Here is a 20,536-nt window from a genome sequence, read left to right on the forward strand (position 1 = left end):
GTGGAAAATTTGTAAGTCAAAATGGAGGGTGCTTTTCTCCCAGAAGGATTGGAGTTGTGTTTGCCTTGAACCAGAGACTTAAATAACTTCAAGGTCTCAATGGTCCAGACTCAAGGGAGGGGTCCCAAGCTCTCTGTAATCTTTTATTTGATTAAGCATTTCTCTTCTTTTCTTCTCTACATTCCTTCTTGTCATACTCATAGTTACATTTTTAAAGCGAGAGTCTTTTTTTTTTATTACTGTGTAGTACTTTTTGTTGCAGACATTTTTTGTTTCTTCAAAACTTGCTCTACATTGGTTATTGACTAGACTTTCAGAAAAAAAAGAAAGCACTGCTGTAAAATTGTAGGTATTTTGGTGTATAAAAATGCAAAAAGGAAAAGAGGTCTGTTTTTAAAGTAAAAAGTTTGGAGAATGTGAGATATTTTCATGGAAAGGAAGAAGCAAAAAGAGCTATCATGTCACACATTGTAATTAACTTTAAAGCAAAATGAATTTTACATGAGTCTAATTTTATTATTGTGTAAAGATCCTAAGGAAACCCTCTATTTTAAATGTGACCAAAGCTCTCATTTTAGTTGTTGAAAGATTCAGTTTTCCCACATTACTGTGTGAAATTGATTGAATTTTGAAGTCTTTAAAACAACCAAGTTTTATTTTTCTTTCCTCATGTGCATTACCTTTGAAACTTCAAGGACTTATTACAGCCTTATGAATTGGTGGCAGTAATTTACATTAGCCTATCTTTAAAGTAAGTGGAAATTTGGAAGATAGTCTTCTGTTTGGATCATGTTACTCTAGTAAATGTTAGCTGGGCTGCAGTAAGGGTCATAGAAAGGGATGGTGAGAGCCAAATGAGGACAAGTGTAATCTTGTAAAAAGTACTGAATAAAAATATCTGAAAACTTTAGTGGGAACCTTTAATAATTTCTTTTAGTATTTTCTCAGAGTTTTATAACACCTGGGAGATGACTCTTTTCTCCTTTGAATGATTGGCTTTTTTAATGAAATTATTTTCATAAATTTATATATTTTTCAGAAATTTTTGGGGGGTCACTTTGGGTCCAGCTTAGAGCTGGGCATGTGGCAGTGAAACTCAGGAGAGAGATGAAGGCTCAAAGCATTGTTTGGAAAGAGCTGCGTGGGGATAATGTTGCAGGTGCTGAGGATTATGGTAGGTGGGGTGGGGAAGAGAAACATGTGGGCTGGATGTGGACTTTGTTGAGGAAAGATGTTAATGTCTTATGTAAACAAGGTCCTGTGATCAAGTAACATTTGGAAATGTAGAGTTAAAGCAAAGTTAAATAGGCTTCCTTACAGCATGACCTCTTAGAAACTTCAGAGTACCTGCTGGCACTGTGACTTTATAAGAGGAGAAGAAAAGGAAACCAATATTTTTTGACCATAGCCTCTTGTAGGAATAATGTTCATTAGAAATATTTTAGGGAGAACTAGTTTGCTGTGATTTTTGCATTGTTTCTCTGTATTAGATGGGAGGGCTCCTTACTGGTTTGGTTTCTAATGTGGCATGTTGCTTCCCTGTCCTGCTTCGATTTCCCAGTGACCTAGCATAATCACTGTAGAGCATTCTAGATGCTCATAGTCCCAAAAAGAAGGAGCTCCTTGGCCTGGATGTGCCCTGTGTTCCGTGACCCAGGCCCAGAGCTCAAGGGTGTGAACTCAGACTTAGCACGGTCTCTCTATGTAGGTTTATAGAGGCATTGTTCATGCTAATGCCAGTTTGAGGGTACTTACTTCCTCTCTGAAGTCCAGAACCTGATCCTCAAACAGATCCTGAGTGGCTATGGTAATGAAAATTTAGGAGTTCTTTCATATTACTGTCTGATTCTTGTTAGATTGATGATATAGAGATTGAAAAGAAGGATCCTTGATAAACTTCTCATTTACACATATGTGTGCAAATTATGGTCCAGTGGTGAATTATTTCAGTAAACCAGACAGAGATAGGGCAAATAGACACACAGAACAGGGCATGCCTCGAATGCACTGGGTTATTGGGGTGAAGGGAAATGGGGACCAGGGGGAAACATTTGCTCAGTGGACGTCAGGTGAGTTGCAAAGACTGCTCAAACACCTGCTGGACATTGTATGGAAGAGCTTTATTCGAGGGGATGGAATCTGGGAAGAGGCATTTGTCTGTGAACTTGTGTTGGTGTATAGACTTTCTGAAGAGACTTGATGGCTTTAAGCTTTGAGTGATTTGGCAGATTCCAGCCTGTCATTGTGTTGCTTGTTTGTAGCTGGTGTCTTTCTGGAGACTGCTTTTACACTAAATCAATTCTGTCCCCAACCCTTCTAATAAAAGTGAAGCAACTTTTATTAGAAGCTTTGCCAGTGTTTGTGTAGGGTGACTGTATGCCTAGGTGGGAAGAATGTAGCAGTTTTATATGTTTGCCTGTCATAAATTTTAGCTCCTTGGATCTTTGTTGATTTTTAGTGCTGAGAGAAGAGGATGGTATATTGCATTTTAACATGATCGAACTGAAAGCATGGAATTTCTAAGTGAAGGCCTATAGTCAGATAGATTCAGGCTTATCTTTGCCACCCACTGCTCTAGGAGTACTAGGTTTTCCATTTGTTCACTTGGGTATGACATTGCTTATGTTACAGGATTATTTTGAGTAGATGTAGTGTACACGTATGTGCAGTATAATGAGATAGACTGTGGTGTCATACTTCTCCCAAGTGGCAAATAAGATGTCCTCCTTGTCTGAATCTCTGAAGGAGACCTGGTGCTCTTTAGAGTTTGAGTAGAACCTGTCCTAGGCAGCTAGTGAGTTCAGTCAGTAGCAGAGAGCAGACGTTGGAGAAGGAATTTGGAAACACTAGGATTTATTCTCAGCCCCTTGTTATACCTGTTATGCTTAATATTTTAATAACCTCTTTTATTGAAATTATGTGACTTTATTTTAGCAAAAGAAATTAAGTTTTAACATCATGGCAACCTTGGCCCTTCCCAGAAGAAACTGATGCCAACATATTATTAATATTTGCCCATTAATGGGAAGAATTTCAGTAGTGAATTTCATAGGACCTTTTTTTTTTTCTATCACTTTATCACGTGTTTGACTTTTGTTTTGTTTCCAGTAAGATTTACTGGAGAATAGTGGAAACATTTATTTTGTCACTTCTAAGATATAAGAAGTTTTATTTTCAAAAGATTTTTATGTCCTTTAGCCTGTTTAGTCCTCTGAGCAGCTCTGGGTGGGTACCTCATGCTTTCACAAAGAAAGAATGGGAGCTCTGGAAATCACAGTGATTTTTGCCCTCGGCAGTGGCAGAGCTGGAGCCATAATCTGGGTCATCTGCCATTATTCTTTCTTCTCTTCCCTCATCCCTTTAGACCCATAGGTCTAGTTATGTCAAGGGATTCAGCCTAAGTTATTTCTGAAAGGTAATATCAGTCAGAAACAAAGATGAGACTTCTTCAAATGTAGGAATTTCAGAAGAATAGTTTGTTCCTAAATTTGCAAGCTCATTCAATTTAAAAATGATTTCTATAATATGGTGCTCATTTATTACTTCAGATTCATTGCCTCAATAATGACTTTTAAATAGGAGGACTCTATTATTAGAGTGATTGGACTAAAGTCTGATTGGACTAGGGTTAAGAGATTGCATCACTATAAATAGAGTTAGATAAAATATTTTACATAATTTGAACTTTTATGAGGTCTCATAAGTTGGGACCTAGGATCTTTTCTAAAAGGATACTTAACTTTGAACAATTTCCAAATAGTAAGCTTCCTGCTGTGGGTTTTAAGTTATAGAATGGCTGTCTTGGGGAGTTTTGGAATTACATGATTTCCCCCGATACTTTTCAGTTATATTACCTGAGGCAGAGCTTCATTAACTGCCCCATCAACAATTTTCCTGACCCAAAAGCACAGTAAGTATGATCAGTACATTGATTATATTATCATCTAAAGACTATAATGAAAACAGAACAATAAGGAAAATACTAGGCATGGTTATCTGTGAGGCCTTGGCATAATTACCAGGGAGGGCCTTTTTGGTATACATAAATAAATTTAATGTCTGTCTTTGATAGTATCATGAGGGGGTTGAACTGGACTTAAAGACACTGCCATTTCATCGTGATTGCAAAAAAAGTAGGTCCTATCACTGATATTTAGTATTTTATTATGAGAAAAGTTTACGAGAAAAATAGTAAAAATTGTAAACAGTTGTGAATTAGAGTGCATTAATAAGTGATTGGTAAGTTTTAATAAAACTAGAATCTTTTCTTGTCATTTTAACTTTTATCCCAGTGACTCAACTTTTTCTGTCTCTGTTACCAGCCATATTGTGTTCTTGTTATAAAACTACATTATTCCAACAATTTTACCAAAGTTTGGATAAATATTTTTAGCTGTTATTCTTTGTTTAAAATTCCCTGTCCGCATAAGAGGTAGATATTTAGTTGAAGAAGCAGTAAAAGCACAATGATCTGTGACTTAGAATAGTGCTAAGGATTTTTCCAAAATTAGAGTTGGGTTTTCAGGAAATGATGTATCACATGCCAGAATTGAATGGGGCTGAAAGAGGAATGACAGAAGATACATTTTGTTAGTGGTATCCTGATATGATGTCTGATGTTTAATGACTTAAGTAATGTGCAAATAAACAAGCTAAAAACCAGAAAACCCCCCAAACTAAATGGTGTTCCAAAGATGGAAAGCATGCTGCAGATCATATGCTTTGAATCAATGATGTTTTATTTTTTACTAACAGCTGATGGGAGTAGGTCCTTAATTCTCTGTCATTTGGGATAATTTTATACTAATATTTATATAGAACCACATTTTGCTGGTATTAATCTTGGATCATTAATCATGGATCTGTATAAATATATATATGTGTGTGTGTATGTGCCTTGGATACTTATTGCTTTATTTTTTTTAATTTCTAAGCGAGTTAAAATATACAGTATAGTAATTTTGGCAGATGATGGTTTGATCAGTAAATGTTACCTTTATGAGTTTATTAATGTTTGTCTTTTCTCCCCCTTCTCTCTCTCCCCTGTTTCTAGGGTGTGGATGAATGGAACATAGCTCGCCTAAACACAGTCTTGGATGTGGTTGAGGAAGAGTGTGGTATTTCTATTGAGGGTGTAAACACCCCTTATCTATATTTTGGCATGTGGAAAACCACATTTGCATGGCACACCGAGGATATGGACCTCTACAGCATTAATTATCTCCACTTTGGAGAGCCCAAGTCTTGGCAAGTTGCATGTTTAATATTTATTTGCTTTGGAATTGAGATCTGAGCAATAGGAACCCATTGAAGATGGTTTTTTCCCCTTTATCTGGCAGATTCAGATTTATATGAGCTGTAAGAAAGTTCTTGACTGTAACAATTAATTATTGCAGAGTCTTCCACTCTGCCTAGGGTTTTGCTCAAAACTATAAAGCTAATGGTGATTTGTATATCTAAATTTTGCCTACAGACCATTTTGTGGGTCATGGATTGATAGGTATTTTAGTCTCAAAGAATTTGGCATCTTGAACTTCTCTGAGCATTTGCTGGAAGGTATGGGGGATGTAAGTTAGGAGTGAAAATTCACTTCCTGGATGTACCTGGTGATTTTCTGGTCTAATCTCTGAATAAATGACAGATTCCATTTAGTATGTGGTGAGTAGAGGGATAGGAGGGATGAATCAGGAGGCCTGTTACCACTTTTTCGGTGGTGGATATGGGGAGAAGAATAAGAATGTGAATGTGTGTTCTTAACTTGCAGTTACCTGTGTCATCTTTCTGAGCAACAATTTTAAGATTTATTTTTCTGTAGAATGCATCATATGGTACCCAGCACACATTTGTGATTGTTAGTCTCTCAGTCACCCTGGAGTTCTTTGTGGTCAGCCAGTTTCGTGTTTGAACTTGTTTTTGTCGGTTTTAGTCTTAGGAAGGGGCTTTCCAGGTGGCGCAGTGGTAAAGAATCCACCTGCCAATGCAGGAGACACGGGTTCAATCCCTGGATTAGGAAGATCCCCTGGAGAAGGAAATGGCAACCCACTGCAGTATTCTTGCTTGGAAAATCACATGGACAGAGAAACCTGGAGGGCTATGTTTCGTGGGGTCACAAGAGTCAGACATGCCTGAGTAACTGAGCACAGTCTTAGGAGAGCTTAAATATCAGTTCTTTTTTTTTTTTTATAATACACATATGTGGAGAATAATTCACAGACAAAAGCATACGAAGTATCAACTTGACAAGCCAGGAAATACTGAATATGCTCTTTCTGCTGGTTGTGAACATGATAGGATGCTCTTCAGGTGCTTGTGTCAGCCCAGTAGCTTTCTTGCCTCCAATTTAAAGGTAATGGCCTCTTTTCAAGTTCTCCTGCTGATCAGGTTTTGAGTGCAATCTATAATTTCTGTCTGCATCTTGCTATTACTTGCCCTTGAGGTTTCATCATTTGGTGAAGTGTGAAGTTGTAAGCTTTCTCCAGCAAATTCAAATACAGCAAAAGTTCATAATGATCAAAAATGACATTTAATCAGCAGGAAAGCTTTAGGTGGAAGGGCAAAGCTCTTAGGACCTAGAAAAGAAATCCAGGCATTTTCTGGTTTGTGATGGAGTTTTATGATCTGAGAAAAATTTAGTGAGAAGCTGTAACTCATTTTTAATAGTGTTTTACTTACACATTTTGTTTGGAAAATTTTTAGCATTCTACTCTCTTAATGGAATAAATAAAATGTAAACATTTTTAATAGGTGGTCTAGGAACTAGACTTTGACAGAATGGGATGGAAAGATGATTTCTTACACAAGTGTTTGTTGAGGACCAGCTTGTGAGCACACGCTCTAGGCATGTGAGTCTCTCGTCTTTCTTCAGCATCATGGTAGAGTCTTTTGGAGTGTCATCCTTCAGTACTTTTGGGAATCGACTTTGAGAGACTCAGAGAAATATTTTAAACAATGTGTAGGCTCCTGGGCAGTTTCTTAGCTGCGTAGTCATTCCCACCATCTTTCTGTTACTCACTTTTATTGTGAGTAAAATAGGCAAAATTAGTAAATTCAGCATCTTGGTGAAATCTATTATATAGGCAACTCTACACTTCCCTTAAGAAATCTGAAGTTAGGGGTTTCCCTGGTGGTCCAGTGGTTAGGACTCTGTGCTTCCACTGCAGGGGGCACAGATTGCGTCCCTGGTTAGGGAACTAAGATCTTGCAAGCCTCATGGTATGGCCAAAAAAAAAAAAAAAAAAAAACCCTGAAAAGTTAGTCGCAAAACTTTTCTGTAGATTTGGAGAAATTCATGACAATCATGACAATGCCTGGGACATTTTAGTATTGGAAGAGTTGAAATGAAGTCTCTGCTTTCTTATTAAGAAAAGTGATTTTTTTCCCCTTCTCTCTTGGGCCAAGACTTAAGTTGTCTCCTAAAGATTGCTTGGGCTTCTTTGGTGGCTCAGATGATAAAGAATCTGCCTGTAATGCAGGAGATGCAGGTTTGCTCCCTGGGTTAGGAAGATCCCCTGGAGAAGGAAATGGTGACCCACTTCAGTATTCTTGCCTGGGAAATTCCATGGATAGAGGAGTCTGGTGGGTTATAGTGCATGGGGTAGCAAAGAGTTGGACACAATGGTGATTAAACAACAACATCAAAGATTTCTTAGAGGAGAATATTCTGTTAGGGATATGACTGATTCTAGAGTCTTATGTCTTTAGAACAGGGCCATGCTGTTCATGAGTGAGGATAAGTACACTGGATTCCAAAGTATTTCTTTCTTTCAGAATATCTCTTTCTCTCTAAATACAGAACATGTATTTTCTGTATTTAGTTATTCTATTCGTTTTTAAGCATATAGACTCCATCATATGCATTAAGAATAGATTTATACTATCACTATTATCTTTAACCTTGGCCATTATTTATAATGGTGAAATAATAAAACATAGCAGTGAATTATGACAGTTAATCTACATTCCATTTTCTAAGATAGCTACTGTAGGAAAAGAGCAATATAAATGACTCTAAGGATATTCCCCAGTAGGCTTATGAATGATTATATTAGCTCGGCATAAATAATTTTGAGTTAAACTTTATTATCGTAAAGTTTCCCTGGTGGCCCAAATGGTAAAGAGTCTGCTTGCAATGCAGGAGACCGAGGTTCGGTCCCTGGGTTGGGAAGATCCCCTGGAGAAGGAAATGGCAACCCACTCCAGTATCCTTGTGTGGAGAATTCTATGGACAAAGGAGCCTGGTGGGTTACAGTCCACGGGGTTGCAAAGAGTAGGACACAGTTGAGCTGCTAACACTTTCACTTTTCTTATTATTAACATTCACCTCAATAACCATCATAATATATTTGAAGTAAGCTTTGAAAGGTGGTAGAAGCATACAAATTCATGTAAATATGGGGAGGTGGGCAGTTGCGTGGCAGACTCAGACTCAAGCAGCAGCAGACAGGGCTCTAGTCCTCACTCTGCTACTGATGTGAGATGTGTGTGGCTTTGGGCACAGAGCTGTACTTCTGTGGACCAATTTCCTCACCTACAAAATGACAAGGCTAATCAGGATGCACTCCAGTGCTCTAATTCTGTAATTTGTGATGAAAAGCACACGGATATTTTTACCCAATGTACAAAACGAGAGGATGCCGAGGTGACATGCAGTTGGGGCGTGTGTGTGCGCACATGCGTGCACATGCCTGTGCCCTCGCTGGTTTCCTTGTCTGGTGTCCTCGGCTTGTTGAGTTGCCTTTAATCTCCTCCAGGGGTGCCCTCTTCATGCCTGACATCTCTGCTCCCGGCAGTGTGTCTTCCTCCTGTCTGATCTCATTGTCTGGTGTTCAGTTTCAGTGACCTTCTCGTCTTCAGTTTTCTCCTAAGACACCAAGCTCTGGTTACAGGTATTACAAAGACTGCCTAAAATTCTCTCCTTACTTCCATGACTGTGCTTGCTACTCTTCTTTGCCCTTGTGTTCCTTAGATTTTGCCTCAAGGCTTTCTGGACCATGTGTTGCCCCATCTTAGACTTCTGTCTTTGCACCTTTCAGGTGCTTGTGACCACTTCTGCTGCCTCTTTCCTGTGTCTGCTTTGAAGTTTTGGGGCTATTTTTTTTCCTTTGAAATTGTCAGCACTTAACACAGGATCTGCCTAGAGGTTTGATGCTTTGTTAAGTAATTCTCATTTTGAATCAGTTCAGTTCAGTCGCTCAGTTGTGTCTGACCCTCTGCAACCCCATGAACCGCAGCACGCCAGGCCTCCATGTCCATCACCAACTCCCAGAGTCCACCCAAACCCCTGTCCATCAAGTAGATGATGCCATCCAACCATCTCATCCTCTGTCGTCCCCTTCTCCTCCTGCCCTCAATCTTTCCCAGCATCAGGGTCTTTTCCAATGAGTCAACTCTTTGCATCAGGTGGCCAAAGCATTGGAGTTTCAGCTTCATCATCAGTCCTTCCAATGAACACCCAGGACTGATCTTCTTTAGGATGGACTGATTGAATCTCCTTGCTGTCCAAGGGACTCTCAAGAGTCTTCTCCAATATCACAGTTCAAAAGCATCAATTCTTTGGTGCTCAGCTTTCTTTATAGTCAAGAGAGTACTAAATTGTTTTGAATCAGTCTGTTCAGGAGCAGACAGGATAATATGTAAAATGTTTTATAAAGATTCTTGACTCCAGTGTAATTATTAAGAACACCAAGCTTCCAGAGATTTCTGAGTAGCTGCTCATAGGCCTGGCTCCAGGTAGAAGCCGTGAGACATGGTTTTCTGGGTACAACATGTAGCAGATTTTGCTGAGTAAGTGTTCATGAACTCAGGTATGTACTGAAGAGATTTTAGAGGAGCTAATGATTTTTTAAAACATTTCTAGCATGAAGGTTTAAGGAAAAAGAGAAAGCTTAAAGTAGGCAGTTGGAAAACTGCTATGGCAGTCAGTGTAGCATATTTATTTTCTTGGAATTAATATTGACTTTGGAGCCAGAAGACCTATTTTAAAAATCCCAGTCTGTCATTTGCCAGCTGAATGACTTAGGGCAAATCACTATACTCCATTCATTATGAATTTCTCTAACTGCCAAACAGAGGCGTGATTTATTCTCTATCTTAATAGGATTGCTTAGAGGGTCCTGGGAAATACTGTGTATAAAGGTGTCTTATAAATTGTAAAAGAACTATTCAAATATTAGTAGTTACTATTGTCTTAATAACTTTATAAAAATAGGTAATTTTTTGGTCATAGTAATTACTTAGAGCCGGAACTTGGCATGATGTGTTTCTGTGTATGATTGAGTGGGACTTTCAAGGGTCAGTAAAATAAAAGTTTTTTTCCCAAGCATCATGTATGATAATGGTTAATTACTGCGAGATACAGAATTTAGATAGTGACTTGAATCTCTGTCTTTGAGAATTTGTGTCCAGATACAGCAAATAAGATATTTTCAGGTTTACTCTGTTGAGCATGAGAGAGGTAGAGTTTAAGGGGACTTGTCTTAAACTATGAAAAGGGGAGAGGAGTTTCTCCTGGGTGTGTTTTGGAAAATTAAGGATGGGCTGAAGCATTTTGGATTTGGCTAAATTTTACTCAGTAAACTGTGCAATTTTGTTAAATGTAGCAATAAGAAAGTGTCAGATTATTCAGTGTAATATATCTTCATTCCTTGCTTTTTATTTAGATTGATTTGTTTAGTGCTGTGTAATATTTTAAGTGCACAGATTTTTGCCCCAGAGTCTTGTGTTTTGAGTTCTGGCATTGCTTTTTACTGAGGATATCACCCAGGGAAATTATTACTTAACCCTATTCCTCCTTTTTTTATTTTATTTTAAAATTTTATTTATTTATTTGATTGCTCTGGTTCTTAGTTATGGCACATGGGATCTTTGATCTTCGTTGCAGCATAAGAGATCTTCAGCTGTGGCATGTGGGATCTTTATAAGTATTTATAAATTGAAGTGTTAATAAAATTAACTGCGTAAGTTATTCTGATCATTTAGGCATATCTATGTTATATATTTTTAGATAATAACATTTTAAAAGGTTTAAAAAATTGAAACTATACCCCCCAAATATGGTATTAATTTTGTACTCAGCTGCTATCTGTATTTGTAGAGAGAGATAACAGGAAGCAAAAATTTTTATTGGTCAAATGGATGATATTTTAGTTAGGCCTCAGCCTGACTTGGAGATAAACGTAGCCACACTGGTGCACACACATACGTCTCTGCAGTCCAGACAGCAAGTCCCAAAGACCCCTGCTTAACATGGAGTCCTCTGAGGAGAGCGTCAGGGAGGTCTGGTGCTTGTGATTTTGAAGGTAAATCTCAACGCATTTTCCTGAAGTGATGAGATGCAGTGTCTTGTCACTCACTGACTGATGACTGTGGGTTCTCATACAGGAACTCTAAACTTGTATTAATTAAGTACTTTTGATACCCCTAATAAGCATAGCAGGAGCTTGTAAATTCCTTCAGGATTCTTATTTCCTTGTAACTACTTTTTCACTTAAAGCCACCACTATCACCACCTACAAGATCTCCAGTAAACCATTTAAATGAAAAGAGACTATTGAATTAAATCCTAACTCTTAGGGAAAAATCAGGTTAGGGTTAGGGTTAGGGTTAGGGTTACCATGTAGTTCATGGAAAACAAGCGTTACTGATGCTAGCCTTGCTAATTACTCTACCAGATATGCCACTGCTATTGCCAAATCGCTTCAGTCGTGTCCGACTCTGTGCGACCCCATAGACGGCAGCCCACCAGGCTCCGCCATCCCTGGGATTCTCCAGGCACGAACACTTCAGTGGGTTGCCAATTTCCTTCTCCAAATATACCAGATATAGTGGTTCACACATGTTACCTAACTTATCTTTATTCCTCTATATTTCTCTTCATCCTCTTCAACTTTTTAGTTTAGAAGCCACTTTGTAGAAAATATATGTTACTTAATATTTGTGTAATAAAATTTTTTCTTTGACTTGAGCATATAGGAAAGCAGCTTTTTTTTTTTTTTTTTTAATTGCACTTCTGCAAGTAGGCTGGCAAATAACTGTTACTTCTATGACACTGAATGTGTTCATTGCTTGTAAGCTTGCTTTGCAAGGTGTAGAGCTTGACTAGGATGATTAAGTATGTTCTCTATCTTTGGTGACTGCAGTTCATTGGTGACTGCAGTTCATTTCATGTGTGCCTTTTTTTGTGTGCCAGGAATTGTGCTAATCAGTTTAAGAAATCATCTCAGGTAAGCCAGACAACAGGTGTTTCGGGTAGGTGTTTTTTTGCCCCACTTTTAAACTAAGGACTCTGAGACTGACTTTCAGAGCCTTAACTTCTTTATCTGGGGGACCAGTGAGTCTTACATCTGGGATTTTAACTTGATTTAATCAAATCTTCCCATTGATTTAAAGTGAAAAGGGAATAGTGAAGATGAAGGAATAGGCAAGAAGAAAGAGTGCTTATGTTTTTTTTTAATAACATCAACTTTCTTTTAATGAAATTTTCTGCAGAACCAAAAGAGAAACCAGCCTCTTACATTTTGGGACAAAACTATGGTGTAAGAGAGATTTTCAGAAGGGTAAAATGTGGCTAGATTCCAATCAAGTGATAATTGATAGCAGTTATTCAGTTGGGAGGACCATTGTAGGTGAGAGTGGGAGAAGCCACTGGCCCAGCTTTATTTGCTTCAGATTTATTCTCTAGATAGCCTTTGGAAATCTGCTTGAAATCAGAAAATCCCACATTTTAGAAAGAATGTGTTTTCCTGTGAGGGTTTTGTCTTCCTTGGGGAATGAGTGATGATTTGTTACTTAAATGTCTATTTACATCCAGTTCCCTCAAATGAAGCTTTGGAAAAAGCCAGTTTGTCCCTGTTGAGAGCTAAGATGCTTTGTTTATCAGACCTTTCCAGCGAGGTCGATGAACCTAGAGCCGTTTTATAGAGTGAGTAAGTCAGGAAGAGAGAAAACAAATATCGTATGTTAAAGTACATACATGGAATCTAGAAAAATGGTACTGATGAACCTGTTTGTAGGGCAGCAGTAGAGATGCAGACATAGAGAACAGATTTGTAAACATGGGGTGGGAGTGGGAAGGAGAGGGTGGAATGAATGGAGAGAGTAGCGGAAACATACACGTTACCATATGTAACGTAGATAGCCAGTGGGAATTTGCTATATGATACAGGGAGCTCAACTTGGTGCAGTGGACAACCTGGAGGGGTGGGATGGGATGGGAGGTGGGAGGGAGGTTCAAGAGGGAGGGGACATATGTATCCCTATGGCTGATTCATGTTGGTGTATGGCAGAAGCCAGCACAACATTGTAAAGCAATTATCCTACAATTAAAAATAAATTGAAAAATAAAAGCCTATCAGATAAGAACTGCCAGGATGAGGACCAGCCTAACTCCTGAAGGCTACAACACAGTCCTCTTTACTCTTTCTCGTACTCCTGGTCAGCTAGTTTTTATACTTCATAGATTTCTTCATGTTATTTGGAATCCTTTTTAATACAGAAAAATATAATAATGTCTGCTTTGAATTTCTTTGGATTGAGAATGTTTTGTTGAAATTGTCTTGGCACCTAGAAATATAAACTAAGAGCCAGGTTAGCCAAAAAGGAGAATTTAGTTGACTCATGCATTCATGAATGGACAGAAACAGCTGGAACCCTTAGAAGTTGCCAGGCTGTATTGGATCCTGGGCCCCACTTCTCCCTGTGTGTTGCCTTCACTTTTCTCCCTGGCTTCTGTATTCCTCCCTGTGTCACCAGGAATGAAAGCTGCACCACTGGGGAGGGACTGTGAATTTTCCTGGCACGGATTCTCTTCCAGTCTCTAGTATAATCACTGAGGCTCAGACCAAGTATCGGAAGGTATTGTGATTGTCCTGGCTTGGTCACAGGTCTGCCTCTGTGGTGGTGAGGGCAGAGACATGAAGAATGGCAGCCCCCATCAGAATTCCATGTTTGTGTGTGGAGGAGAGGGTGGGCGCTATTACCTGAATTTTGCTGCATAACGGGAGTAAAACCCAATGTCTCTTACAGATAACAGGCAAAGAAAAGTCCCAGATAAGTTCAGGTATTTGCTTAAAAATCTTAGGAAGACTGATTCAGTTACCTTAAGGGGCTCTTAATTTATTTCTAAGAGGTTTGAAAAGATGTCCTTTGGGGTATTTTCTTAAGATGAAATAATATATATATTTAGGATATTAAAGTTATTAAAATGTATGCTTGTTTAACTTATTGTAAAAGCATTTCTAGCAATTGATTGGTGACTTTTACTTGAAGCAGAGGCAGTTGACACAGTCTTCTTTATACACTGAACTGAAAACTAAAGAAAATATAGTTTGTAAGTTTCTTTTTCTGACTACTTGAACCAACATTGCTCTCTTTTCTTGTGATTTATATGTTAAATATCTTGACAGTCAGTTTTACCACTTTGTTAAGTCCTGTTCTTTTAGAACTTTTTTTTTCATTGGTTTGTGTGTTTTGGTCTTGTCTCCTCAAGGAGACTTTTGGCTTCTTGAGGGCAGCCCCACGGCACTTTTGTAAGGCTATCACCACAGGCTCACAGACGTGTTTAATTGCTGAAGCAAGGTTTTGGGGGATCTGTTCCCTTGTCTGTCTTATGTGTACAGCACCATGCTGCTGTCAGTCTTTACTGATCTTTTTATAATATTCTCTTTGGTTTCATATGGGTAAGTATTATAAAGTTAACCTATAAAATAATGCCGTCATGTATCCTGTGTGATGCCTTGAATAGAATTAACCTGATACATAGGAAATTTTTAGAGAAGTTAACAAAAAACTGTTAGAAATTTTTAGACATTTTTTTACTACATTTTGATTTTCAGTGATAATAACAGATTTGATAATTTACCAGAGAGAAATCCACAGATAGTACACGCCAAGTTTAATACAACCAATTATTACAAATCCAACCTTCTTTCCTTCCTCCAAGTGACTAATTATTTGCTGGGGCTCCCTGAGTGGTTTCTTTACATGAGGCCTCATGGTTGACACTTCCAGAATATTATTTTATAATGTATATTTCTGAGTGTACATTGCATCTAGTTGTGTGATGTCTGAAATGATCTGACCAGAGACAAAATAGGCCTATTTAACAATTGTCCTTGAAGTGTGGATAAAAAAAGTGAATGTTCTTTGAGAACGTAGTATACATCAACAGGGGCTTGAGTTAGATGGGTTGCTGTCATCATCTTTGCTCCTGTAAGTTACCTCTCAGCCCATTTGAGTGAAGAAGATTAATATAATCTAGGGAATGTCAGGTGTTGGCAGAAACATGTGACCATTTGCTGTCCCTCTTTTCCTAATTTTATTGAGAAATAATTGACATACATCATTCTGTAGGTTTAAAGCATTCAGTGCAGTGGTTTGATTTACATATATTGTGAAGTGATTGCCACAGTCAGTTCAGTTCAGTTCAGTCACTCAGTTGTGTCTGACTCTTTGTGACCCCATGGACTGCAGCTCGCCAGGCCTTCCTGTCTATCACCAATTCCTGGAGTTTACTCAAACTTATGTCTGTTGAGTCGGTGATGCCATCCAACCATCTCATCCTCTGTCATCCCCTTTTCCTTCTGTCTTCAATCTTTCCCAGCGTCAGGGTGTTTTCAGATGAGTCAGCTCTTCACATCAGGTGGCCAAAGTATTGGAGTTTCAGCTTCAACAACAGTCCTTCCAGTGACTATTCAGGACTGATTTCGCTGATGGACTGGTTGGATCTCCTTGCAGTCCAAGCGACTCTCAAGAGTCTTCTCCAACATCACAGTTCAAAAGCATCAATTCTTCAGCACTCAGCTTTCTTTATAGTCCACCTCTCACATCCATACATGACTACTGGAAAAACCATAGCCTTGACTAGACAGAACTTTGTTGACAAAGTAATGTCTCTGCATTTTAATATGCTGTCTAGGTTGGTCATAGCTTTGCTTCCAAGGAGCAAGCATCTTTTAGTTTCATGGCTGCAGTCATCATCTGCTGTGATTTTGGAGCCCCCAAAAATAAAGTCTGTCATTGTTTCCAGTGTTTCCCCATCTATTTGCCATGAAGTGATGGAACCAGATGCCATGATATTTGTTTTCTGAATGTTGAGCTTTAAGCCAACTTTTTCACTCTCATCTTTCACTTTTATCAAGAGGCCCTTTAGTTCTTCTTCACTTTGTGCCATAAGGGTGGTGTCATCTGCATATCTGAGGTTATTGATATTTCTCCCAGAAATCTTGATTCCAGGTTGTGCTTCATCCAGCCTGGCATTTCACGTGATGTACTCTGCATATAAGTTAAATAAGCAGGGTGACAATATACAGCCTTGACACACTCCTTTCCTGATTTGGAACCAGTCTATTGTTCCATGTCCAGTTCTGACTGTTGCTTCTTCACCTGCATACAGATTTCACAGGAGGCAGGTAAAGGTGGTCTGGTATTTCCATCTCTTTAAGGATTTTCCACAGTTTGTTGTGATCCACATAGTCGAAGGCTTAGGCATAGTCAATAAAGCAGAAATAGATGTTTTTGTGAAACTGTCTTGCTTTTTGATGATCCAACAGATGTTGGCAATTTGATCTCTGGTTCCTCTGCCTTTTCTAAAACCAGTTTGAACATCTGGAAGTTCATGGTTCATGTATTGTTGAAGCCTGGCTTGGAAAATTTTGAGCATTACTTTACTAGCGTGTGAGATGAGTGCAGTTGTGCAGTAGTTTGAGCATTCTTTGGTGTTCCCTTTCTTTGGGATTGGAATGGTATCTGACCTTTTCCAGTCCTGTGGCCACTGCTGAGTTTTCCAAATTTGCTGACATATTGAGAACAGCACTTTCACAGCATCATCTTTTAGGATTTGAAATAGCTCAACTGGAATTCCATCACCTCCACTAGCTTGTTCATAGTGATTGCCACAGTAGGTTCAGCTAATATTCATTTTCGCATATAGATACAATAAAAAGAAAAAAGGAAGAAAATTCTTGTTATACTGTAAGGATTAACTCTGTTAACTTTCTTGTATATCATACAGCATTGTTGCTGTAGTCGTCATGTTGTTCATTGCATCCCACGTACTTATTTATCGTATAACTGGAAGTTTGTATCTTTTGACCATTTTCCTCCAATTCCGCCTCTCCTTACCTTCTGCCTCTGGTAACCACAAGTCTGATCTCCTTTTCTCTGACTGGTGTCTTTTTTTTTTTTTGTTTTTAAATCCATCTGTAAATGAATACCTCTTTTTTTTAAATTTAAGGCTGTGTACTTTTTTTTGGTTTGTTTGTTTTGAATATTCCTTGAGTTGTCGTTGGGTAGCTTGGTTGCTTTGGGTAATGTGCACTTTTGAAAGCCTCTCAATTTTCAAAGAGATTTTCAACTGTAAAGTAGCTGTGTAGGTAGTTTTCCCCTTGAAGATTAAACTTCAATCACAGGAAATCTCCTTGAAACTGCTTCAATACTTTGTTGAAGTTAATTGTGTTAAAACTCTGTAAGCCAGTTGTAGTGGAACTCTTTAAGCTAGTGATACTTTTTCTTATGGATGGTATAATTATCCTTTGAATAAATGATTATTTCAAAAGTATACCATCCTCAGAAGATTTCCATATATGGTAAGATTGTTTTTCCTTGGAAAAATACTGGTTTTAGTAAATTTTTGATAGGAACAAATAATTTCTTATGGGCATGTTTTTGTTTATTACCAATTTTTGAAGTTACTATTTTTTTTATTCTTCTTGAAATGGCATTTTGTTTCTGTTATATTAATACTTGATTCTGTAAAACACTGCAGCTGTGTTTGGTGATTTTTGGTTTTGTTTGTTTGTTTCCTGTTTGTTCATTAAATATTTATGGAGTCACCCACCTGTCGAGTACTGGTCTTGGTGCTAGTAATAACATGGTGAATAAGACAGAATGGTCTTCAGGAAACTTACAGTTTATAAGCATAGCTTTTAGTACTCCCACACTCCATTTTATTTTCTAGCAGTAGCATAACACTTGTTCTTAGCAAAATTTTATTGGATTCCAAGTCTTAGGTGAATCAAATTCTCCGAGTATTCATGTGTAAACCAGAAAAAATTTTCCTGTGATGGGTCCTCACTTTAGAAAACACTGGCCTAGCATGAAGGTTCTCAAACTTTCCATAAATGAAAATTTCTTCAGAAGGTCAAATTATATAAAATTGAAAATAAAGGCAGAGATGACCTGCCTGAAATGTGTATCATGAAACTTTCCCTCACCAAGTCCTTCCTTCAGTCACCTTCAGGAAACCCTGATGCCCTGTGGGATGCCACAGAAAACAGGAAATCAGTCATCTAATATTCAAAAACCACATCACTACTGATTGTATTATTTGTTGAGTACTTTGAAGAGATTAGTATTAAAACATAAAGATTTCTTTAATATTGCCTATAGTTGATATCAACTAATACTTTATAATACCTTTTTCTTGATGCAGTTGTCTCACTTATGATGGTCTATACATGTGGCTGCTAGATATTATTTTTTTCTATCTAACTGTTCTGTCAGGAAATGGGCCACAGATGGCATATGGTGAGGCCAAGCTCTGACTGAATTTCTTTTCTCAGGGACTTTTTATCTTGTCCCTTAGGGCCACAGCTCAAACACCTCATCCTGCAGGTCATAGTTAGAGATGCCCAGCTTGTATTTGCAGGTCGAATGCTTAAGTGACACCTCCTTACAAACACATGCATTGTAATTGTTTGTTGTAGCTTGTGTTGCTCAGGAAACCAATTTTGAGACTCGTATGTGTATGCTGGCAGTGTCTAGGATAGTGCTCTGAAAGCAGCCGCTATGGGGAGGGAGGAAGGCAGGACTAGGCAGAAGGGAAAGTTGACTGCCTTCAAACCCGGGGCAGATTCCAGAGGCAGCTCTGGCCCCGACAGGGCCTCAGAGTCCCAAATGGAGGCAAGAGGGCCAGGGCTCAATACTCAGGCTTTGAGCATTCATTGCATATGGGCCAGCATCCCTTCCTTGTCCAGGGAGCATGATCACGGGGAAGGGAACTAGACTCTGGTTGAGTGTCATGTGGGGGCAAGGAGCATCCCTTTGCTGAAAGTGCTGAGGGCCTCATCCAGCAGTCGGGGTGGGGGGTGGTTACCACCAAAGCACCCCTTATAGTCACACTTTCTGTTTCTCACATTCATCTATTTTTATTTAAGAACTGAAAATGAAGTAAGCAGTGTTCTGTTTTCCACAGTTAGCTAATGAGATTTCATAATATAAAATATTAATGCTTAAACTTTAATAAATGAGCAAATGGTGAATCTTGTTAACATCATCAGTAATGTGAAAATGTAACATAATCACACATATAAAAATCTATGGTTGTTCCACCTTCTTTTTGACACAATTAGGAATAGACCTTAATTTAAAAGTATATTGTAAATTACTTCAGAAATATTGAGTTTTGTGAAATATAATTTAGGCACTTTTTTATTCATGAAGCTTTTTGTAACAAGAACCAAAGAAAAGTTTTGAGTAGTGATTTGATGGCTTGTGTTTTGTAATTGCACTTTATTTAAAATGTCATTATCATTTGCCTAGTATATACTATTACTTTAATTTCAAAGATTAGTGATTTTTTTCAATTGTGAATTTTAAAAGTGGGTAATGTAAGAAGGGTAGCTGGGAGAAGTATTCTGTGTGAATACTAGACTTTGGCCTGTTAGCAGGCAGAAAACTTTTACTTCCAAAAGTTGGCTCACTTTGCAGTGATTGCAGTGATCATTGTAAATGGTGTGGGTTTGTCCTTGGGAGGGAAGAGCTTGATAGCCCCTGTCACTTCCTTCCTCTTGGCATCTTGGTGTGACTGATGAGGAAACAGGATTGGGATATGGGGCTGGAGAGCACATCTTGGGCTCTAGACTCAGATCTGGGCTTGGGTACCAGTCTGTCATCGACCTTGCTTAAGAAAATGAATCCCTCTAAGCCTTAGTTTCCTCATCAATAAAATGGAAGTGTTAGAGAATTTCGTTCATAGGATCTTAGCATGAGATTTGGCATATTATAAGTGCTTGATAATGGTAGCTGTCATGAGCGATATAATTTTGTTTATTGCTCAGCTTTTCTTTTCACTCAGCTTTCAACACTTTAGTAACTATTGAAAGTGTAACTTGCTTATGCTCGTAAAAGAAGAAGGGCAATTTAGAGTTGTCTGTCAGAAAACTAATCTTTGGGGACTTGAGCCTGATCTTCATGTGAGATGACAGAGTGAAACAGCAGGAAGAAGAGGAAATATATCCAAAGGAGGGCAGGGCAACTTCACACACAGCCTCCCTCAGGGGAAGGGAGTTAAGGTCTGTGCTATTTCAGGACTGATCTGCCGGAGTGCGGCCTGGACCTGGAAATGGAGCTCCTCTTGGTGGCCCTTGGCGTGGTGAGACTGCCCTTGATGGTTTCCTTAAAGAAATTAGGGGGACCTTGGGGATTATCGGAGAAATGGGAGTTACCCTTTGAGTAGTGCTGGTAAACATTTCTGATGAAAAAGAAAACAACTATTTCTGATGGACTAATGGTCTGAACATATCTTGAAATGAGCAATACA

The 20,536-nt window shown here is 38.5% G+C and overlaps 1 protein-coding gene across 1 annotated transcript in view; it reads left to right on the forward strand.

Annotated features, from left to right (window-relative positions):
* KDM4C (lysine demethylase 4C) overlaps window positions 1-20,536 on the forward strand; it is a 392,678-nt gene that overhangs the window by 61,622 nt on the left and 310,520 nt on the right. The window contains exon 5 of the mRNA XM_043486754.1: window positions 5,054-5,247. Within this exon, the coding sequence (XP_043342689.1) occupies window positions 5,054-5,247 (194 nt within the window). The remainder of the gene's footprint in view (window positions 1-5,053; window positions 5,248-20,536) is intronic.

The sequence above is a fragment of the Cervus canadensis genome, chromosome 14 (assembly GCF_019320065.1).
Source record: "Cervus canadensis isolate Bull #8, Minnesota chromosome 14, ASM1932006v1, whole genome shotgun sequence".
NCBI classification, from domain to species: Eukaryota; Metazoa; Chordata; class Mammalia; order Artiodactyla; family Cervidae; genus Cervus; species Cervus canadensis.